The sequence below is a fragment of the Eubalaena glacialis genome, chromosome 10 (assembly GCF_028564815.1).
Source record: "Eubalaena glacialis isolate mEubGla1 chromosome 10, mEubGla1.1.hap2.+ XY, whole genome shotgun sequence".
Taxonomy (NCBI): Eukaryota; Metazoa; Chordata; class Mammalia; order Artiodactyla; family Balaenidae; genus Eubalaena; species Eubalaena glacialis.
In genome coordinates, this window is record NC_083725.1 from 68362611 (window position 1) to 68386246 (window position 23636).

A 23636-nucleotide genomic window follows, 5' to 3' on the forward strand; every position below is an offset into this window, starting at 1 on the left:
AGTTGGGCCTAGGGATAGGCAGGGCTGAACCAGCAGTGTTATCAGGGGACAGAAACTGAAGCCAAGCAGGGCCTGAGCTGGAAAGTCTTCCCCTCCTCCTCAGGGGGGTTCTAGGCCTGGCCCTGCTGCATGTTTGCAGGTGGCCTTTGGCATGTCACCCTCATCCTTGGGCTTAGCGTGTCTGTGCTTTGGTGGGAGAAACTCCTGCCCTCCTGATTTCCCTACTACCTGATCATCGAACTTCTCTGGGCCTCAGTTCCTCTGAGTGTGTAAGGGAGTCTGACCAGGTGATCTCCAAGGTCCTCTCCATTTAAGATAATAATCTGACTCAGTGGTGATGAGAGGATAAGAGACCGAGACCCATGTTTCAGCTCCAGCTCTGCCATGGTTCCCTGTGTGACCTTGAGAGAGTCACCTCTCTCTGGCCTGCCTCCCATCTTTTCAGTGAGAGGATCTCATCCCTCCGAGAATCTGAATTTTAAGGTATCTGTGCTGCAGAGCAAACAACTTATAATAACAAGAATGACCACTTAGAAATCAACTGAGAGAATGGTTATTTTTGCAGGGCCTGGGCCTCTTGCAGTGAACTAGAACACTGTACCTACTAGGAAATGCCTTATGTTTATATACAGCATCCCAGTGGCCCTATGAGGGGGATATCACTATTCATATTTTTTAGATAAGAAAACTGAGGCTCAGAGCAGTTAAGCGATTTGCCTAAGGTCACACAGCTAGTTAAGTGGCAGACTCAGAATTCAGACCCAGGGCCACATAGTTCCAAACCCACATTCCTTTACCTGCACTGTGTGGCTTCCTGTGAAGGGATGAGCACCTAGATTAGGAGGGGCTGTGAGAAGAGACAGAACTGATGGTGGTGGGGTGGTAAGAGCATTCTTGTGACCCCTTGTCTCCTCTCCCTGGATACTTGGGTCTCCCCTTCTTTCTTCTGATCCCTGTTTATATGGGACTGGTTTGAAGGATCAGAATCCTTACTTCTGAGACTCACTGGAAAAGGAATAGGGAAAGGACTCAAGGTAATATCACTTCCTCCCAGGTACACACTGTGCCTTGCAGTTTGACAAGGGTTTTCGTAACCATTCCCTCATTTGATTTCACAACCCAGATGGGAGTGCCCCCATTTCACAGAGGAGGAAACTGAGGCCCAGAGAAGAGAAGTGACTCACCTAAGGTCATCTGGCCTCTGACTCCCAGAAGGCCCTTTCTCCTGAAGTCTTGCCTTTGCAGGCTGGGTCCTGAAGTTTGGGGACCTCGAGTTTCAGTAAGAGCAAGATGAGCCCAAGTAGTCATGCACTCATCCCCTCCTCTATGCTGGGCTCCCTGTTCTAGGCCAGGGGAGAAGGACACTGATAGCAGTAGGAAAAGCCTGAAGACTGGGTTCTGGCCCATTCTGCCCAGTTGTGTCTCTGACTTCAGAGGGTCCAGGTCCCTCCGCAGTCCCTCCCCATCTGTAGGATGGGAGGATCTCACCTCATTGGGTTGCTGTGAAAGCCTAGAGAGAGACTGGGTACAAAAACACTTTAGAAGCTGAAGGGTAACTGTTACCTCAGGGCCTGAAGTAAGAGTGGGAGGGGTACAGGGACCCCTCCTCTGAGATGGCTGGGCCTTGCCCAGGACCCTCTGCTGCTCCCTCCCTCCCCACCTCAGAGGGGACCTCAAGGCCATTTGCCCCCAGGGCAGGGGCTCTCCCAGCCCCGAGGCTGGTCCTCATCAGAGCTCATCTCCCAGCTCCTGTTTGCTCTGTCTGTCAGGAGGGCCAGATCTACTGCGGCCTCATGACCTGCCCAGACCCGGGCTGCCCTGCACCCCTCCTGCTGCCCGCCTCCTGCTGCCAGGCCTGCAAAGGTGAGTCTGTCCCTAGATCCGGCAGTGCCCGCCCATCCCACCGCAGGGACCTAGCCATGGACTGTTAGGGGGGAACCTCAGGGGACACCAAGCATGTAGCAAACCATTCTTTCCTCAGGGCGGTGGCTTAGCTGCAGCCTCTAGAAAGCTAAGCCTGTGTCAGAGGCTGATGTGCATTATTTTTTATTGCAATCTCAGGGAGCAAGAAGGAGGGGAAGGGAGAGTGAAGCAGGGAGGGAGGGAAAAACAACACAGGAATGTGTTGGGGAGCTGGCCTTTGCTTGATATCAAGTGTGACCTCTTGCTCTAAGTGGCCTACTGCTCCTCAGAAAAGTCTGGAGGTGGAGGTGATACAGGAGGAGGAGGAATTTGCCCACCAGCCACCAACTCTCACTGGTCAAAGATTCACCCCAAGGCGGGGTGATTCCCTCACACTCCCCGGTTGTGCTAGGCTGTCCTGGGAGCGGGAGGTGGGAGTGGGGCAGGGTAAGAAGTGGGGGCAGAGACATGGAGGAGGTGTGGCACGAGGGCACCCGCTGGCAGGTTGAGTCTGAGGGAAGTTGGCTGGAGCCCACGTGAAGGGGGTGTTGCTGCAGTGCCTGCAGTGAGGGGACAAAATCCCTGCAATCAAATGAGGCCAAGAGGATCAGAAGAGGCACAAGAGAGGGTCTGTACAGGCAGAGTGACCGTGTCTCTTCCTGTCTTCCTCATGGCAGAGCTGGGCACAGGCCTGGGCTCACTGGAGCTCGGGGCACCCGTGTCAAGCAGAATCCAGGGAGCATCTCTGTATAGCACAGAGAGAGGCAACACACTGACGAGTGCGGGGCAAGCCGCTTGGGCAGAATGAAGTGCACAGATGGCCGGACTGTCCCCTGTGGGCAGGACTTGAGGAGGGGAGTGCTCCACTATAGAACGTTTCCCCAGATGCTGGCACTGTGGAAGGGCACCGGACCAGGAGCCAGGTGATCCCAGTTTAGTCCTGGTTCTTCCAGCTAATTCCTGCAGATTCCTTCCCCTCTCTGGGCCTCAGCTGTGCTGTGTGTGCACTGAGAAATTGGCCTTGGTGATTTCTAATGCATAGGCTGATTCCAACGTTCTGGGTCTTTGAACCCAGAATGCTCAGTGGTAGACACTCTGTATGTGAGGCAGGGGTGAAGGGGAGAGAATCCCACTCAGGGATCTAGGAAGCTGCAGGACTCCAGGGGGTTTTGTGTGCTGGTGCCCCAGGGTGTAGGGGATGGAGGAGTCCTAGGCTGTTCCAGTTGGAGGGGCAGAGGGGCTAGAGGGCAACCACGGGAGGGTATAGTGTAGACCAAGTCTGGTGACTTCATGCGTGGCTGGGCAGAGAGGCTGCCCGGGGGACTGCAGCTAAGCAGGCTGGGATTCAGAGCCCTTGGGCCATCCGTGACGACACTGAACAAGATGCTCTGGCCAGGCCAAGTGGTTCAGTCTTACGTGACCAAGAGGCCAGTGTGGGGAAACTGAGGCAGTGGCCCAGTTGTAGGGACTTCATCAACCCAAGGGTGAGGCAACGCTGTAATGAGAAGTAGGAATAAGTCCCCACTGGGGCAAAGGGACCTACTGGTGTGGGGGGCTGCAGAAGTGGCAACAGGCCTTGGAGGGGCAGAGCCTAGAGGTGGTGGCCTGCAGGGCTCTGGCCCCAAGGCTGAGGAAGCGGAGGCTGACCCGACTCCCTTTGGGTTTCCAGATGGGTCAAGTGAGAAATCAGCTGAAGAGGATGCCACGCAGTCACCCCGTGGGGTGGTGAGTGCACAGCTTTAGGGACAGGGTGGGGAGAAGACGGGAGGGGGCTGGTATCCAGGGCCTAGATCTCCTTGCTCTGGAGCAGGCAATACCAGTTGTGGTCCTCATTTCTCATTTGTCCCCTCGGTCAGCTCCATTAGCCGCCACCAGGTTCCAGGCCCTCTCCTTAGACTTCCATCCCGGCTCCCACCGTGGGCTGGTGAGTCAGGAGGGGTCTGGGAAAAAACACCACACAGGGCAGGAGCAGGCCCCAAGCTTCCCGATTTCCCTCCTGGAAAATTCTAACGCTGCTCCGTCCAGAGCCTGTGTCTGTCCTTATTCAGGCTGCCTCTGGGCAGCATGTCCCCCAGGGGAGTGGCCTCTGACTTGGGCCAACCTTCCCCATATAGCTCCTGAGGTACCAGTTCTTTGTCTGGGGCTACCTCACTGTTGCTGGCTCCATCTTGACCCCTCTTGATCTTGGTCTAGAGTTAAGTTGAGCTAACCTGCCCAGCGCTCTCTGGTCAGAGAGGAAAGAGGTGGGAGAATGGGCGCACACACTGACTCACGTCCCTGTCTGCCCCCTGTGCTATGTCTATGATGTGAATAGGTCCACCGGCTCTTTCATCCTGGGTCACCTGGACCCTGGGGGACTCAAAGGGGCGGGGGGGGGGGTTCCCCTTCCCAGAGACTCCCCAGGGGTCTGAACGAATGAGCTCTCCCTTCTCCCCTGCCAGCTCACCCCCACTTCCCAGGCTGGGCTTTGTCTAGCGGGTCCTGGGCCACGGGACCTGACCATGTCATCCCCCTTCCTCCCCATCCTCTCCCCAGGAGGCAGCTAAGTGAAACCCACCAGACTTAGTTCCAGGCCCCGAGCAGCTACTTACTGACTTGCTGGATGCCGTGGGCAAGTCACCAATTAGGGGGCTGGGCTCTTCAATTCCTCTCTGCCTCTATTCTACTTGACAAGCATTTCCTGGGTGCCTCCTGTGTGCCTGGGCCTGTGCTGGGGCCTGGGACACAGTTTCCACTCTAGGAGCTCTTGTGGGCTCAGTCCAGCCATCAGAGGACTGACTCAGAGACTGTACAGTCAGAAAGGGGCTGCAGAAGAAGGCATGTGAGTGACTCAGGGTCAGTGACGGGTGGTAAGCTCTGCCCCCTGCCCCCAGCCCACTTGCTCCTCTCCCACGGCCTGGAGCTCCCAATCCCCAGTCTCTGGACTGGGGAGTCCCTGCCCTGTTAGGCTGCCTTCACACACACACACCCTTTGTTCTCACTGCCAGCCCTCCCAAGACCTGATCTGGAGGGGTGGCGTCTCAGGATGTTGGATTCCAGGGACTCAGGAAAGGAGGCTCCCAAGACCCGTCACCTCCGGACAGGGCCTGCTCTCAGTCCTCCTGCCTGTGGGATTCCAGGGCCTGGTGGGATCTTCAGAGGCCCATCCCCTGTCCCATCACCTAAATCTTCTTGGACAAAGAAGAATTTCCTGACTCTCATCCTCACTACATTCTCACCTTCCATTTCTTACATATTAGGTTCTCCAGGTCCCTGATCACTTATGTCTCCCAGATCAAGACCTCAGCACCCTTGCCCATCTCAGCCCCAAGGCTCTGGCTCTGCCAGCCTGAGAAGGGCTCAGTGGAGGCTGGATTTCCAAACCACTATCCTCTGAGAGTTTTCAAAGGCCCATTGCCTGGGAACATCTTCGACCCCATCCAGATCTTCTTTCTACCCAGAGCCTATGCCCTGTCTTCCCTAGGCCGTCAGGCTCAGTCACTAGAGCCATCCTCAGGCCTCTCACCGCAGCCTCTGTCTGGCTGCTCCTGCACTGGCAGTGGCCTGTCGGTGAGCTGCATCCTTCCTGCCCTTTGCAGAGACATTCCCAGGATCCGTGTTCAGGGGACGGTGGGAGAAAGAGAGACCCGAGCACCCCAAGCCCCACTGGCCCCAGCGCCCCCCTGGGCTTCCTCCCTCGCCACTTCCGACCGAAGGAGGCAGGCAGCACGACAGTCAAGATTGTTCTGAAGGAGAAACATAAGAAAGGTGGGAACTGGAGCCTCTGCCGACCCCTGAGGTGGGAAAGGGGGGCCCTGACTGCTCCCACTTCGATCCCTGCACCTCCACCGAGCGGTTCCCCAATCTTAACTTGGCCATGAGCTTGTAGACCCCTAGAACGTCGGGTCTAAACCCCCATTTGACAGATGAGGACACAGGTTCAGAGTATTGAGTCAGAGACAGAACCAGTCCTGGAACCAGGACTACGGGCCATACAACGATATTTTTTTTTAGCATCTGCCATGTCTTTGCTGGGAATTGAGGGACACAGAACAGAGAGATGAAAATGGTCCCTGTCCTCCAGGAGCTCATAGACTAGTAGGGGAGACAGACATGTACATTAATTATTATAAGATAAGGAAGTGGTGAGGGAAAGTTTCTGATGAAGGAAGGAGGAAGCAGAGCTGGGCTGCAGGAGGATGGTTGGGATGGATCAGGGAAGGAGGCTAAGGGGACAACTGTGGCAGCAGAGGGGGAGGAAAGAGGCCTCACTGCAGGGCACCCTGATTGGTGGAGCGGGAGGGGCTGCAGAGGCATCCGTCCAGCCCCTCTCTGTACAGATGGGACACTGAGGCTGAGAAAGGAGAAGGGACCTGACAGAGCTCACATGGCCAGGCAGTGACAGCACTTGATCACAGGTCTCCTACTTTCAGGCCATCCCTCCCTGTGACCCACTGGAGGTGCCTGTGAACAGCAGGACTCTCCATCTTCGGCAAGAACTTACTGGCCCATCTCGGCCCTGAGTGCTGAGATGGGGGATGTCAGGGACAGAGGACTGGTTTACTCCCTGGCCTCCACTTTGCAGGCAGTGTGGCTGGGCCAGACTGGTGGAGCAGGGGAGCCCCAAGGACCTACTCCCAGCCATTATTGGACTCTGACCCGAGTCCGAGGCACTGACCCTCCTCCCTTCCTGCCCTCCCAGCCTGTGTGCATGGCGGGAAGACATACTCCCATGGGGAGGTGTGGCACCCAGCCTTCCGCTCCTTCGGACCCCTGCCCTGCATCCTGTGCACCTGTCAGGACGGCCGCCAGGACTGCCAGCGGGTGACCTGCCCCACTGAGTACCCCTGCCGTCAGCCCAAGAAAGTGGCTGGGAAGTGCTGCAAGATTTGTCCAGGTACAAAGAGAGCCTGGGGGCAGGGAGGGCACTGGCCAGAGTGAGCCATGGGTCTCTCTCCCCAGAGCACAGACACTTGGAACATCTCTGACATGGATGGGGCATGGACTCAGAGCCAGGGGATGTAGGGGTTATTACATGCACAGAATGTTAGAAGCACAGCAGTGAAAAATGCCCAACTCATAAAATATTAGACTTATGGAACCATCTACTGTTACAGATTCAGAGACTTTCAGATATACATAGAATCAAATAATGTCCTGGATTCTGTGAAGTCATAAAATCTTAGGCTATTAGGACTTTTAAGAGGAATGGCCAACATTTATTGAGCACTTCCCACGTGCCGGGTAGGTATTTTGGCTGAATTCATGTAATCCTCACCAAAATGGACAAGGCAGGCATCTTTATCTCCATTTTACAGAATGAGAAGATAAATACCTTGTCCCAGGTCCCAAAGCTGTAAGTGACAGAGCTGGGATATGAACCCTGTCTGTCTTATTCCAAAGACAATTCCCTCTTTTTATTTACTTATTTATTTATTTTGGCCGCGCAGCGCGGCTTGCAGGATCTTAGTTCCCTGACCAGGGATCGGATCCCGGGCCCACAGCAGTGAAAGCGCTGAGTCCTAACCACTGGACCGCCAGGGAATTCCCACAAAGACAATGCTCTTGACCACTGCTGTCTTCCTTCAATCCTCATCAACATATGGGAAAACTGAGACCCAGAGAAGGGAAGGGAACTTCCTAAGTCACACAGCAAAAGAGCAGTGGAGCTGGAACTGGAACTCCTTCTAGAACCTGTCCCGTATCACACTCATCATCATCGTTACTGCCATCGTCACCTCAATCCCTCCCAAACCTTTCGTTCTATGTGTGTTCAGAGTGAGCCTGTGCTGGGTGGTATGAGTGACTCAAAAGACTTGGAGAACACGATTCCTGCCCTACACCCTGTGGGTTTACTTTAGAGAGAAAACATAACCAAGTGAAACAATTACAAGGCAATGCAAGGCAGTGTGGGATTAAGGGCCTGAGGGAGAGGCATAAGCAAGAAGGGTTTTACAAGCTATGGGTGGGAGGAAATGGTGTGCTGAGCTGTTCCAGGTGGGCTGCCTGGAAGAGGTGGAAGGTGAGCTGGGCCCTAAAGGGTGAGAAGTTTCCTGACATGCTAATCAATGGGAGGTGAATGGGGGAGAGGCCCCCTCTCTCTTCCCCAGAGACCTCCTTCTCTCCCCAGGGGCACCAGAACTTTCCCAAGGACCCTATTGACCCTGAGGGGGATGTCAGACCAGTGGCCCCTCTTCCTGGGCTACCAGGGGTGGGGAAACAGAGTGTTCACAAGCTCCTTGTCTCTCCCAGAGGACAAGGCAGACCCTGGCCACAGTGAGATCAGTGCCACCAAGTGTCCGAAGGCGCCGGGCCGGGTCCTCGTCCACACGTCAGTATCCCCAAGCCCGGACAACCTGCGTCGCTTTGCCCTCGAGCGTGAGGCTTCTGAACAGGTGGAGATCTACCTCTGGAAGCTGGTAAAAGGTGAGCAGTGGCCCACTCCCCCTCTGGCCTGTCCCCCTTCCTTTGCTCCAGACCCGCCAAGGGTGTTAAGGGAGTTTTGTTGATCAAGTGCCTCTGGCCCAGGAAGACCTGCCTTGGGCCACTTTCCAGCTTTGAGTCCCAGATTCCGAGATAGAGGGAGACTGATTCTATCTGACAATTCTGATAAGCTCACCCACTCTGAAATGCCAGGGCCTTGAAGTGCTCCCTCTCCTGGGGGAAAGGGGTTTTTACACTTTGTGAGGAGCCAGGACAGAGTAATGCCTACCCTGATAAAACAAAGAGCTGTCTATTGGTAGACTTTCAGCAGACTGGGAGGAGAGATCTTTTCAGGCAGGAGGGCCCTCACAGCATCCTCAAATCCTCAAGGCTAGTCTCACTCAGCCTTTTCTATAAGGTGGATTCTATCCCTCCAAGGTAAGTTGACATCAGAATATGTTTCTCATTCTGTGAGAAACTCACCCTGTTCATCAGGCTGCTCCTATCACCAACTGAAGGTCAAGAGTTTTCATTGATAAGGGAATTGCCCAGAGTTCAGTTTTGGGGCTCTTCTTGTAAAACATAAATCCCCTGGATAGAGTAAAACAAATTAAACCCTTTAAATGGGAATTAGCTCTAAGGTCAATTTACTGATGTGTTTGGCTGGCAGTGGGGAGGTGGGGGAGATGGGGGTGGGGTGAAAGAGGGGATGATAATAAGAATGATGACAATGATAATAACAACCAATGTGTGAAGCACTTTGGAGTTTACAAAGTGCTTTCACGTTCATTATCTCATTTGATCCTCAACGATCCTGAGAGTTAGGTATTATTATCCCCATTTTACAGATGAGGAAACTGAGGCTCAGAGAGGTGAAGTACCTGGCCCAAGGCCACACAGCCAGTAAGTGGAGGACGGGAGCTAGAGCCCAGGTCTTGTGACGTCAGATGCGGCTCTTTCCCTGCTCTACTCTGCCCCCTGTCGTAGGAGGAATGGACGAAGAAAGCGGAGCTGTTCAGCCTGGAGAAGAGAAGACTCAGGGGGACAGGACCGCTGGCTTCATGGCTCTGAAGGACTGCCCCAGGCAGAGGGAGCAGTTGTGTTCTCAGTGACCACAAGGGTCAGAACAACAAGCAGGGGCTTTGGAATCAGACAGACCTGGGTTTGAATCCCGGCTCTGCCATTTCTTAGCTGTGTGGCCTTGGGCAATCAGTTGACCTCTCTGGGCCTCAGATTTCTCTTCTGTTAATGGGGGAGAAGGGGTTTTGGAGGATTAAATGAAAGAATATAGGTACCACCCCTGACCTATAGTAAGTGCTAAAAATGTCAGCCTCCTTCTTATCCCGCCTCATCAGTTGGTTAGAATTGCAGAGAGGCAGGTTTCAGTTAATGAGAGGAAGCACCTTCTCAACCGTAAAGCCTTCCTGCAGTGGAAGGGAGGAAGCAAGTTCCATTCACGCAAGTGTGCAAGCAAGGGCTGGGTGGGGATTTGGCCACTGGCTGAGGAGTAAGTTCAATAACCTTCATGATTGTTTTGAGCCTTGAGATTCCATCTTTCCCTGGACAGGTGGGGCTGCATGTTTATGCTGGGCCTCCTCCCGCCCCTCTGTGACCAAAGAGAGTAACAGGCCCAGGCTCTGTCCTCAGGACCTCATGGCTCTGTGCCCTGGGTGCTGGAGGAGCTCCCTGGGAGCTGAGCTGGTCAGGGAAGGCTTTGTGGAGGATGGGCCTGAGTTGGACAGGATTTAGACAGGCAAGAGGGGCACACTACAGGCAGGCCGACAGTGACAGCCTCAAACTCTGGTGCCAGAGCCCATGTTTACATGCCTGGTGCTCTGTGATTGGTATTTAGCAGGTACTATATATAATGTGCTTCAATTCACCCACATATAAGAAAGCTGAAGGGTATGTATTAATGCCCCATTTTGCAGATAAGAAAACTGAGTCTGAGAGGTAAAATGACTTGCTCAAAACCACACAGTTTAAACAGTAAAGCAAAGATTCAAACCCAGGTCTTACTGTCCCCAGTGCCGCCTCCACAAAGGTGACCTTATGCTTTTAGGGAAGGGCCTAAGGAAGGCCCAGGATGGCAGAGAAGGAGGCATGATAGCTCAAGGCAAAATCTCATTACCAGGCAGCCCAGCAAAAAGGAACAAGGTGGGGAGGACTCTTCAAACTTCACAATGCCAGGCCCTGCCATCCTGTCACTAGCAAACCTTCCCCCACCCCCACCCCGCTATCTCCTGAGCCTCTGGGTGCCTGAAATGCCCCATCAGCCTCCCTGTCTGTTACCTCCCTGTCCCAGACTGTGAAAGTCAAAACAAACTCTCCCAAGGTCTGATCGTCAGTGGGAAATCTTTCCTGTTTCCTCACCCAGACAAGTGGAAACAGCAGGCCTTGGGGGCCAGGAGAGGAAGAGGGCAATTGGCCTGGACACAAAGTGAGGAGGTGGATGCTGAAAGCTGGGCTGAGGCCGCACCACAGTGGGACCAGCCCCAGGCCCAGAGTCTGAGCAGAGAGTTGGCGTAGGGTTAAAGGGCTTTTTAGAGTCTAGAATTTCAGAGTAGAAGGGACCTCAGGGGTCTCAATTCCTCCCCCCCACCCCAGGAAGGAAGTTCCCCTGCAGCCTCCCTGATGGTCTCTAGCCCCTGACTGCACACACCCCCTCCCCACCTCCAGACAGGTGGTTCACTTGCCATTCTGGGCATGGCTCTACCCAGAGAGGGTTCTTCACACTAAGCTAAGCCTGTCCTATCTCTTGGAACTCGCCCACCGCAGCCACCTCTGCCCGGGACACACAGAGCCCAGCCACTCTCAGGCCTGGCACGCCCTTCAAAGAGCAAGAGGTACAACCATGACCCTCAGGCAAGCTCTTGATTCCAGGCCCAAGATCTCAGACCTTTCAATCATGCTTTATAGGCAACAGCGTGGGGACCTGCCCTCATCCCCGTTACCTCTCCAATTTGTGTTTGGGGGTTTGTTCAGTGGCAGGACTGGAGCACCAGGACCTGTCCCCATCTCATGCTTGTGATGTGGCCTGGGCCTTTGGAGCAAGTCTCTCCCATATTCTGGTCCTTGGCATCTGGACTGGGGGGCCTGAAGACAGTGCTGGGCATTCCCAGCTTCCTGGGTCTCAGTCCCAGGACCAGTGCTGTCTCTTCCCCTCAGTGGGATCCCACTTGGATTCCCATAAGCAAGGCCAGTTCTTGGTTTTCTTGAGGGCGGTGCTGGCCTAGCAGAGGTCTTGCTGTCACATCTGTTCTTTCTGGCCACAGACCCCGGTGGTAACAGCCGGCACGACATCAGAGCCCATGGGCTCAGGGCCGCAGCGCCATGTGTGGTGCCTGTGCTCCCCAGGGGATGCAAACATCAGGAGATCCAGCTAATACCTCATTCCCCCTCAGGGCCTGCCCTACACAGGGTACACACATATATTTGCTTATCCATCCATCCATAGATTCATTCATTCATTCATTCAGCATGCCTAATGTGGGCCAGGTGCGGGGAACCCAAGAGGAACACCCTCCCCGAGTCCCCAGTCTGGTAAGAGAGGCAAGAGCAGACACAATGATAGCACATTAGAAATAGGAACAATCACAAACAGAAGCCAAGAGCTGTGGGTAACCCAAGGAGGAAATTATAACTATTTGGGGGAAGAGGAAGAATCGAGGAAGATTTCCCAGGTGAGGCTGGGAGGATGAGTAGGAGTTCACCTGTGGCAATTGGAGAAGGTGTTTCAGCAGAGGGGGCAGCATATGTAAAGGCTTGGCCCCCTCAGGGACCTCAAGTAGCTGATTAGGACTGGAGCACAGGCAAGGCCACTCAGAGGGATGGGGTAAACTGAGCCTTGAGCTGAAAGGGAGACTACAACCCTGACACCTGTAGTGCTTGGGTGTCTGAAGCAAATCACCTATTGATTTTTATCATACGTTCTATGTCCAGAAAAAAGCTTGACCAGGCCCTACAGGCCTGGCAGCTTTTCTTCCCTCTTTCCTCCCTCCCTCCTGCCTTCCCCCTCTCTGCATTGTGGACAGGTGAGTGGTGTGAGAGCAGGAAGGTGACAGTGACAGGAGCAGGGTCACAGAAGGGGAATGACGGGGTAACATGCATATTTTCCAATGACCACAGCCAGGATCATAGATTAGAGGCAGGGTTAAAGGGGTCAGAAGTCTAGTGCAGTGACCCAGGCAAGGCATGATGGGGCCTGAATGGGAAGGGTGACAGTGGGGATGGGAGAACAGATTCAAAATATTTAGGGAATTTAGTCCACAGGATTTGGTGTCTGGTCAGAAAGGGGGAGGGGAGGGAGGTGACGGGGTCTGTCCCAGGTCTAAGTCACCCTGTTTCACTGACCACACACCCTGCCTTTCCTGCTCACGCCCTTGTCTCTGCCCTCAGGAATCTTCCACTTGATTCAGATCAAGAAAGTCAGGAAGCAAGACTTCCAGAAAGAGGCACAGAACTTCCGGTTGCTCACTGGCACCCACAAAGGTGGGACCCTGGGCTGAGGACTGGGGCCTGGGAAGAGAGCCGGGCTAGAAGCTGGGGCCTCCTGGGGAGTTCCAGGCTGCTGGTGCCGGGAGGAGGGCGGCTGTCAGCCACAGACGTCAGTTCCCGGCACAGGAATCCAGTGGGCGTCTGGGCCAGAGATTTCCCAACTCAGACGCTCTCGGGAGCTTGGGAGCGGGAAGGTAAAGCAGAGCCAGCTGGATTTGGTCTTGGGGGTGAGGGAGACAGGGCTGTCAGAGGTGGGGCTCTGAGCCCCTAAATCCTGGTGCTGCTTAGCGTCTCTCCACTGGAACCTTTCCCACTGAAACCTTCTAACCACGTTCCTTCTGATGCCCTTACGTTGCTCTACACTCCCCTGAGGAAGATGGACCCAGGTGGGTCTTCAGGTGGGGGAGAGGAAGTCACAGATGGGAGGGTCACCAACAGGAGTCAGGATACCAGCCCGGCCCACACATGTTGGTTGTTTGAAGGCGGGGTCACGTGTCAGAACCCTTTGGGATTTGGGGTGTGATGGGGTCCCCACCTCCCTCCTCCCTGTGGGCTCCAAACCCAGGCTACACAGTCCTCGTTGTCCTAAGTTTGCCCCACCCCAGTCACCCTGTCTCTGTTGTGCACATGCATGCACACGCACACACCACACACACACACCACACACACACACACCCCTGCACATACACATACAGCACACACCCCTACACACACACGCGACTCTTCCTCTTTTCTCCATGCAGGTCACTGGAACGTCTTCCTAGCCCAGACCCCGGAGCTGAAGGTCACGGCCAGTCCAGACAAAGTGACCAAGACCTTATAGCAAAAACCTGAACAGTTGCAGATGTGAGCTTTATTATTTTTGTTGTTATATATTAATAAATAAGAAGTTGCATTACCCCTCAACCCTGCCTGCTGAGTCCATATCCAGTCTCCACGTGTTCTCACAGTGACTGCAGGCAGGCAGTGAGAACTGTGGTTATCCCCATTTCACAGGGCTGGAAACTGAGAGGCAGAAGGGGCAGAGACTGGCCCGTGTCCTCACGGTGAGTTGTTATGAGAGCCAGGGCTAGTTCCCCCAGCCTTCTGATGCAGACCCTTGTCTGCCATCGTGGCCTCTCCCCTGCTCTGTGCTGCTTCTGTGCCCAGCCCCCAACTACAGCGCCTCCTGCTTTTGTGGGCCGTCCCCCTCCCATAGCTCTTTGGCAGTGAGCCTAGGAAGGGGGACTGACTGGAGTTAGCCAGCGGAGGGGGGTGCATGGAGCCTCAAAGTGCTTTCCCAGCAGATATTCCAGGGATCCTTACAATTGTCAGCTACTTTACTTTACAATGAGGACGCTGAGTTTAGGGAGGAGCAGTAATCTGCCTGAAGCCACAGAGCAGGGTGGTAGCAGATTTGGAACTGGATGCCCGGTCTCTTGCTCCAAGCTAGCACTCGTCCCCGTTCCACCGTGACCAATGTTATAAACCCAAATATTCTCACCTCAGAGGATTTCCAAGACTTGGCAGTCAGATTGCCAACCCTGGCACCACGGTCTGGGAAGAAAGCCTAACAGTTACAATTAAAGACAACATCAGTAATTTATCCTGCCCGCGTGTACAATTCCTTGCCATTTCAAAGATGTTTTAATGCCCATGATTCTACTTAAGGTGAACTAGTATAGGAATTACCCCCATTTTAGAGAGGAGAAAACAGAGGTTCAGGATCGGCCACTGTCTTCCCCAAAGCCTCACAGTGATGAGTGGTGAAGCCAGAACCAGAATTCAGACCTACTGACTCCTAGACCTGTGCTCTCATCCCCCGGCCACGCCCACTCCCACCCCAAGCCTGATTGGAAGCCGTGGAGAGACAGTGTCAAGTGGCCTTTTGGTTGGATTCTGCCACCTGCAGCCACTTAGAGGGCTCTGCTCCGAGCCCTGGTCTTGTACCTGGGCGTCTGAGGTCTGGGAAGTCGTCTAAGCAGCCTCCCAATGCTGCCCTTACTGAGCAGGGATGGGTATCACCCTCCCCAAACTCCCTCTGCCAGCTCCCAGGGGGCCTGGTTTGAGAGGCTGGGGTTTGAGGAACATGGTTGGAATCTCCCCCTCATCCTCTGAGTCAAAAGACATCCAGCTCCTCCCAGCCTCTGCCTGTCCCTCCTGGAGAAGACTCGTCATTCTGGCCTTGTTTGCGCACCATGTGGGGTTAACTTGGAAGTCCAGGCATGGCTTCTGAGCCTCCTGAATTTAAAGCATAGGAGCCAGCCATTCACACCATGAACTGGTCATCCTTCAACCTAGCTCAGATGTCTCCTGCTCAGTGGGGCTTTTCCTGCCACGCCACCCCCACCCCTGCTCCTGCACAGGGTCCCCTCCCCTCGGCTGGAGAATGGGGTTGAAGGCAAGGCTCTGTAATCAGAGGCATCTCCAGGGCCTCAGGACAGGAATGACTTCCCTGTATACTTTTCCTGGTGTTGCAGGCCAACTGCCTTCCTGGTTTCTCTGATGGACTTATCCGAAGCCTGTGATGTTCACCCCAGATCTTTCCCACCATGGGAGCATGTTCAGCCCGTCAGCACCTCCGGACTTTGGTCCAGACTTTTCTGAGTGTGTCAACATAAGGCTTGCCTTGGGAATCTCTAAGCAGCTCTCCCAGGGCTTTACATCACTCTGAGTTGTCTTCTCCTTCCCTGTATTCATTCATAAAACACTTTCTGATCTACACTGGCCTAGGCCTTGTGCTAGATGACTGACACAGTGTAAGGAACCAATATGGCCCTGCCTGTCCCTAGGGAGCCAGAATCTTGAGCAGGAGATGAGGCCTCACAACACCATGAGTACAAGGGCTGTGACAGCAGGGCTGTGGGGACCACAGCCCCTGCCCAGATGGAGGACACTTCAGCTAGCTCTGAGGGATAAGCAGGAGTTAGAAGAAAAGGTGGAGGCAGGGAGAGGCGGGTGGGACAGTGGTACAGGAAGAGACAGCTTCATGGAAGATGAAAAACAGCATCTTACAAGGAGAACCACAAACAGCTCACTGTTGCTGGATAATAAAATGTGAGGCAAAGAGCAGAGGGAGGTGAGGCTGAATGCCCAGCCGAGAAGCTTTGGCATCATCCTGAGGGCAGCAGAGAGCCCTGGAAGGGTTTCAGTGCTTTGGTCAGATTTGTGGTTTAGAAAGCTGGCCCTGCCTGCTGGGTGAAGCACGGTGTGGAGGAGAGAGGCGGAGACCAGGTAGGGGGCTGCTGTGGGATCCGTGGAAGGGATGACAACGCCTGGGCAGGAGAGAGGCGACGGGGATGGGAGAGAAGGCAGAGCTTAGGAAGTGGGGAGAGTCCGGGTGCAGCTGGTGCCTCACGTGGTGACTGAGGGGAGAACCCAGGAGTTTCAGCTGAGCTGAGTCTCAGGAGAGAAACCCAGCCCTTTGGGTATATTATGGTCTGGAGAGGAGGCTGGGCCAGAGACAAGGATTTGGGAGCTGTTGGCCTGCAGGTGGTAACTAACGCCAGGAGATGGGAGACATTGGCCTGTAGAGTGAAAAGAGAAGGGTCATTAGGACAGAGCCCCGGGGCATCAGCAAAGGAACTGCATGGAGGCGAGAGAGAAGCCAGGAGAGTGCACGGCTGAGAGTCCAATAGGTGAAACCTGGAAAGGGTCCTCAGCGGGGAAAGGGGGCTTCTGGTGACCGTGGCCGTGGGCAATGTGAGGGGAGCTGGGAGGCAGGAGCAGGTTGTGGAGGGCTGAGGCGGTATCTGGGAGGTGAGGAAACAGACGAGCCTTTGAAGAACTTGGGTGGTAAAGGAGAGGAGAGAGGCAGGGCAGTGGCTGGCAGTGAACATGAGATGGAAGAAGGGGGTTTTTCAGGTGGGAGAGATTTAAGCAAGTCTTGCTGATGAGGAGACCTCACAGGAGAGGGAAAAGTAGAAGAAATAGGAGTGAGGATGGAGGAAGGGAAGATTTAGGGACAAGTTAAAATCCATTCTTCCTCAGCCACTAACTCGTTGCATAACCCTGGCTGGTCTCCCCATGAGTGTGACGGGGGAGAGGGATGCGGTGGTCTCCTGGGGCTGTCCAGCTCTATCCCTGATGGGGCTCTCTGAGACTGCAGCAGGGAGTCCTGTGGGATCCACTATCTTGGTGGCCAGGCTGGGCTCTGGAATGAAGTAGGGACATCCCCTCCCACATGCACGGTCAAGTCCGTTGTCTCGTCTAATCCCCGGAACAACCCAATGAGGTGGGGCGTGTCAACCACATTATGGAGATGAGGAAACTAAGGCTCAGGGAGAGGAAGTGACCTAATTAAGATCACACATTAGTAAATGGAAGGCTTGGATTCCAGCTGAGGTCTGGGATTCTGCACCCTGATGGATCCCAGAGCACTGGAGGGGCCAGGTCCTGGGCTGGAGCAGGTGCAGGCTCTGCTCCACTCAACCTTCCCAGGTAGCTTCCTGGCCCCTAAACTTGATCATCCTATTATGAGGCCAAGCCCGGCCTCCAGGTTTCCTGGAGAGGCTCCCTCCTCCTCCTCCTCCTCCTCCTCCTCCTCCTCCTCCTCCTCCTCCTCCTCCTCCTCCTCCTCCTCCTCCTCCTCCTCCAGCAGCTGTGAAGCCACCTCCCCCTGTCCCCCAACAAACCCTGGGCTCTGGGAAATGGCAGTATTTCTGAGAAACAGGACATGGCCTGTGGTTTGGGACTGGCCTGGGGGTGAAGGAAGGCCTGGGGCCCCACCAGGCACAATGGCATCTCTCTCCAGGGCAGGCCCGGCCACCCTCCTTCCCTTCACCCTGGTCCCTGGAAGACACCCACTGCCTGCCTTCTTCACCCACAGGGTCAGTTCGTGGAAGATGAACAGGAAGCGCCTTAGGAGGTTGGCTGAAGTTGGGAGGGGCTGGGGGGGTGTGGGTTTCTGTGCACAGGGGTTATCTCAGACCTTCTATAATGGGAGTTAGGACCTGGATCTCTGGTCCCCAGCTCAAGGCTGTTTGAATGACCACATGACACCTAATGTCTCTCCCCACCTTCTTCCATCCCTGGCACAAAACAGAGCCCACATAACTTGCCCAAAGTCAAACAGCAATGAAGAGTTGGACCTGTGACTGGAACCTGCAGGGTCTGACCCCAAAGTCTGCCCTCTCCCTCTGCCCCATGATGCCCGGGATGAGGATGAGATCTGTCTTCTCGCCAGCTCCCCTGCCACCAGCCTCTCCTCTCCACGCTTTCCCCTTCCTAGCAAGTCTTACCTATCAAACCAGAATGATCTTTTAAAAATACAAATCTTACCCTGTCTCCCCTCCATTAAGCCCCTCCTTCAATGGCTTCCCTCTGCCCTCAGAATAGCACTGAAACTTCCTCTCCCGGCCCTTCAGGATCTGACTCCTGCTGCCTCTTCAGCCCTAATTCCCCCACTTTTTCTCCCAGCTGCATCCCAGGGTCCGGTTTGCTGCCCCACCTGATCAAGTTGGGATGGGTGTGGGCTCTAGGAACACCTGGATCACAGGATCCGACACCATCAGGATGTTCTCTCTCTGTTGCTCCCTGCCTATCAGCAATTTCTTTCCAACCAGCTCTTTCAAGAAGCAGATATACCGTGCACTGCTCAGCATCCTGATAGCTCTCAATTAGATAAGATTCAAAGGTTCTTCCCTTCCAATTCCAATAGAGAGATTCTCGGGGAGAACTTGGATTGGTCCATCTTGGGTGATCAGGAAGGAGGTATTAGAATCATATGATTGGACTGGGGGAGCAGTCCCCCAAATAAAGGGTCACAAAAGGAATCCCTGTTCCCAGGCTGCCACTGCTACACCTTCAGACCATTTCTTAAGCCAGTGTCCTCTCTTCCACACCTTAAACATGCTGTTCCCACTTTCTAGAATGCTTTTCCCTATTTTCTGCCTATAGTGATCCAGCTTAGACTTTAAGCCCTCCTCAGAATAGCCCTCCCTGGTTCCCTCTGCTGCCCCAGTATTGCACACTCTTCTGTAATTGAATTCATCCTTTTGTACTGCAGTGATGTTCCTGAGCCTTTCTCCCACTGGTCAGTAAGCTTCTTGAGCCAGAGACCACATGGTGGTTATCTTTGTATTCCCAGCCCCTAGCATGGCCCTAATAATACGTACTTATTGAAGAAGGAAAGGAGAGAAGGAAGGGAAATAATGACGATGAAGACAATGGTGGTACAACGTGGTTGACTGCTGACCTATAGTAGGTGCTCAATAAATGCTGAGCCCTCGAATAATCACCACTACCATTTTCACCACCATCACCACCAGTGCCACCACCATTATTGCCACCTCCATCACCAGGACTACCCCTCTCATTTGCAGGGCCCAGCCAGGAATACAAATAGAGCCTATTTATCATATCCTAAATATTTAAAAGCTATAAATCAAACTAACAAACCATTAAATAAATATGTTCTATCTTCCTACCTTGACAAACATATTCTCTTAATGACCTGGAAGGCCAAGTTCAAATTTTAAAATTTCTGACTTCTCTGAATTCTTTGCCAGAGCATGGAAGCACAGGAAGACCAACCCCCTGGCTTCTAGCTCCTGGCCCAACTCTCTTCTCATTCCAGCTCTGTCCTGAACTATGAGGAGCCTCATACACACATAGACTAGGTGGAGATACCCTAGTCTACATGTCTTTGGTGGTTTTAAAACATGTCTAGAAGTGTTTTTATACTCCTCTCATTGAGAGGTGTGGCCCATGTGCCCTCCCCTTAAGTCTGGGTGGGCTGTGACTCATTTGTAACCCAATAGATTATGCTGGGTGACTTCCAAGGCTAGGCCAGAAAAGGCAACGCAGCTGCTTCTCTGTTTACTAAGATACTTGCTCCAAATAAGAAATCCAAGTGCTCTGAGGCCGCCATACTGTGAGGAAGCCCAGAGCACATGGGGAGCCTATACATGGATGCTCCAGTCAACAGCCACAACTGGCCTCCCAGCCAACTACCAGCATCAACCATCAGATATACAGATAAAGACCCCTCCAGATGATTCTAGCCCCCAGTTACTGAGTCTCCCCAGCTGCTGCCCCAGACATTATGGAGCAGAGACACACCATTCCCATTGTGCCCTGTCTAAGTTCCTGACTCAGAGAATTCATAAGCATTAAAAAATAGTTATTTTACAAATAATTCTTAAGTTTGTATTGAAACACAAAGTACCCCAAATAGCCAAAACAAGTTTGAGAAAGAAGAACAAAGCTAGAGGTATCATGTGTCCTAATTTCAGACTATACTATAAAGCTACAGTAATCAAAACAGTATGGTACTGGCACAAAAACAGACACATAGATCAATGGAACAGAATAGCCCCAAAATGAACCCACACTTATATGGGCAATTAACCTACAACAAAGGAGGCAAGAATATACAATGGGGAAAAGACATCAGCTGGGAAAGCTGGACAGCTACATGCAAAAGAATCAAACTGGACTACTTTTTCACACCATATGCAAAAATAAACTAAAAATGGATTAAAGACTTAAGTGTAAGACCTAAAATCATAAAACTCCTAGAAAACATAGGCAGTATGCTCTAAGACATCGGTCTTAGCAATATTTTTTTGGATATGTCTCCTCAGGCAAGGAAAACAAAAGCAAAAATAAACATATGGGACTACGTCAAACTAAAAAGCTTTGGCACAGCAAAGGAATTTATCAACAAAATGAAATGGCAGCATAAGTGAATGGAAGAAGATATTTGCAAATGATACATCTGATAAGGGGTTAATATCCAAAATATACAAAGAACTCATACAACTCAACATCAAAAAAAGAAACAACCCAATTAAAAAATGGGCAGAGGATCTGAATAGTCATCTTTTCCAAAGAAGATATACATATGGCCAGCAGACACATGAAAAGATGCTCAGCATCACTAATCATGAGGGAAATGCAAATCAAGACCAGAATAAGATATCACCTCACAACTGTCAGAATGGCTATTATCAAAAAGACAACAAACAATAAGTGTTGGCAAGGATGTGGAGAAAATGAACCCTTGTGCACTGTTGGTGAGATTGTAAATTGGTGCAGTCACTATGCAAAACATTATGGCGTTTCCTCAAAAAATTAAAACTAGACCTACCATATGAACCACCAATTCCACTTCTAGGTATTATATTTATCCAAAGAAACAAAAATACTAATTTAAAAAGATATATGTACACCAATGCAGCATTATTTATAATAGCCAAGATATAGAAGCAGCCTAAGTGTCCATCAACATATGAATGGATAAAGATGTGATATATATATAGAGATAGATAGATAGATAGGAATATTTCTCAGCCATGAAAAAGAATGAAATCTTGCCATTTCTGACAACATGAATGGACTTAGAAGGTATTATGCTAAGTGAAATAAGTCAGAGAAAGATAAATACCACATGATCTCATTTATATGCGGATTCTAAAAAAACAAACAAAACAAAAACAGACTCATAGATACAGGGACCAGATGGGTGGTTGCCAGAAGGGAGGGAAGTGGGTGGTGGGCAAAACAGGTTTAGAGGATTAAGAGGTACAAACCTCTAGTTATATCATAAATGATATTTATTTATTATGTAATATACAGCATAAGGAATACAGTCCAAATATTGTAATAATTTTATATGAGGACAGACGGTTACTAGACTTATCGTGGTAAACATTTCATAATGTATGCAAATGTCAAATCATTATGTAGTATACCTGAAACTAACATAATATTATACATCAACTATATTTCAATAAAAGATATTTAAAATTCCCTCCCAAAATAGTTGTTTTAAGCTAAGTTTTGGAGTAATCTGTTATGTAGCAATAATAACTAGAAAAATGTCCAAGTTTCATCCAAACCCTCCCCCCCTCCCCAGGCAAACTACCCCTCAGGCTTAGAGAACAGACCTAGGGAAGAGGATTGCACAGTCCTGGAAGCAGACTCAGGCTGTTTGGGAAGAGAATACCAGGGCCCTGGGTTCCCTGGTCTAAAGTCGGGGGGGGGGGGGCACACATCCTTTTGATCCCACAGATTCCTTGTGCTATATGGGTAGGGGTGCAGCTGAAAGTGGGTCAGACTGGGGCCCTCTAGAGGGTGTGGCCCAGGATGGGGTCCCCCTTGCCTGGGCCTAAGGATTGTCCTGCCCTCCACCATCACCACCCATTACTACCAGCACCGGTGATGCAATGGTCCTCTGTGTCCCAATGTACCCTCAAAAAGATCCCAGTCTGGTGAGGGAGAAAGACATAAACATGACAATTGAGAGTGACAAGCACTCTGATAGAAGAAAGCACGGGGGGGGGGGGGGGGGGGGGGCGGGGCGGGTGCTGTGAGAGACCATGGTGATGAGGAGAGGGGTTTCAGAGAAAGCATCCTGGAAGAGGGGATACCTAAGTAGAGACTTTAAGGAAGCAGCCAGAGCAAGTGGGGAAATCACATTCCAGTCCCAGGAAACAGCATGTTCAGAGGCCTGGAGAGAAGTAAGAGTGGTACATTCAGGGAGTGCAAGCAGACCAGCCTGGCAAGACGGTTGGGCTGGGCAGTGGAGGCAGGTGGTACAGGCAGCAGAGAGTGGCGGCAACAGCCTCTAGAGAAAAGCCAGGAGAGGTAGGCAGAGGCCAGCTCTTCCAGGGCCCTCAGAACAGGAATGGTGCTCAGGGAGGATGCCCTCACATGGCTGTCAATGCTGGCACCTATTCTGATTGCCCAGAGCCTATTCCAAATCAGTAATAATTCTGAATATCACCCCTTTTTTCTTTTTTTTTTTTTTTTGCCTGGAAGTGTTTTCAGCAAGGAGGTGACTCAATCAGATTTGTGTTTTACAAAGATCTCTCAGGCTTCTGTGGGAGAAGAAGCCTTGGAGGGAGCCAAGAATGGAAGCAAAGCCATCCATGAGTAATTTATCTCAACTATCATGAGAGAGATGATGGCAGTAGGGACTAGGGTGTGACAATAGAGATGGAGAGAAGTCGACGGGGTTAAGCACCATTTAGAGGGTAGAATCAAGGGAAGCAAAGGTGAGTGAGACATGGCCTCTACCTTGAGTGAGCTCACAGTGCAGCAGAGAAGAAATGGTGTGAACATACATAGCAATTAAAATTAGCTCATTTCTGGGGATTTCCCTGGTGGTCCAGTGGTTAAGACTCCGTGCTTCCACTGCAGGGGGCACGGATTCGATCCCTGTTGGGGGAACTAAAATCTCGCATGCCATGCAGTGCAGCAAAAAAGGAAAAAAATCAGCTCATTTCATCTTCACTATAAATATCAGAGGCAAGTACCAAAATTACTCTTTTGCAAATGAGGAAAAGTGATGTTCTATGGCAGATACTGTTGGTTGCCCACCTAGTAGCCATTCCCCAACCTCCTCTTTGCTAACAGAACCCCATCTGGATAGGTGCTCAGCATCTGGAGTGAACCATGACTGACTTAAGTCAGCTTTGGCAACCCAACACCCCTCTGCCGGTTACTGGTCTAGGGCTGAGCCCATGACCCCATTTCTGGTGGGGTGGGGGGGTGGGGGGAGATTTTCCTCTGCATAGTAGAGAGTCACATGAGGAGAAAGCCTTTTTGCTGATGCCCTCCCTTTGCTTCCTGCTTCAAATGCTATCATTTAAGGACATGAGACATGGAGCTGCAGCAGCCATCTTGTGACCATGAGGCCAAGGATTATGGAAGCCAGCAATGCTAAAGAAGGCTGTAGAGAACAGAATCCTCAATGACACCGATGACCCACACTGAGACAATCTGGGGATCACCTACATTTTTTTTTTTTGTTAAGAAAACAACATATATCCTCATAGCTTAGGCCGCTGTAGCAGTACTGCCAATGACCCTTTAATATTTTCATAGATGCTGGCTTCCAATGTGCTTTC

At 52.1% G+C, this 23636-nt stretch overlaps 1 protein-coding gene across 2 annotated transcripts in view; it reads left to right on the forward strand.

The window, feature by feature from the left end:
• CHRDL2 (chordin like 2) overlaps positions 1 to 13635 on the forward strand; it is a 31111-nt gene extending 17476 nt beyond the window's left edge. Inside the window, exons 5-12 of one of the 2 annotated variants that reach the window (XM_061202867.1) lie at positions 1770 to 1863; positions 3572 to 3627; positions 5481 to 5649; positions 6584 to 6778; positions 8134 to 8307; positions 9153 to 9207; positions 12703 to 12795; positions 13545 to 13635. In XM_061202867.1, the coding sequence (XP_061058850.1) occupies positions 1770 to 1863; positions 3572 to 3627; positions 5481 to 5649; positions 6584 to 6778; positions 8134 to 8307; positions 9153 to 9207; positions 12703 to 12795; positions 13545 to 13635 (927 nt within the window). The remainder of the gene's footprint in view (positions 1 to 1769; positions 1864 to 3571; positions 3628 to 5480; positions 5650 to 6583; positions 6779 to 8133; positions 8308 to 9152; positions 9208 to 12702; positions 12796 to 13544) is intronic. The other variant, XM_061202868.1, reaches the window with a different exon arrangement.
• The last annotated feature ends 10001 nt before the right edge of the window (positions 13636 to 23636 follow it).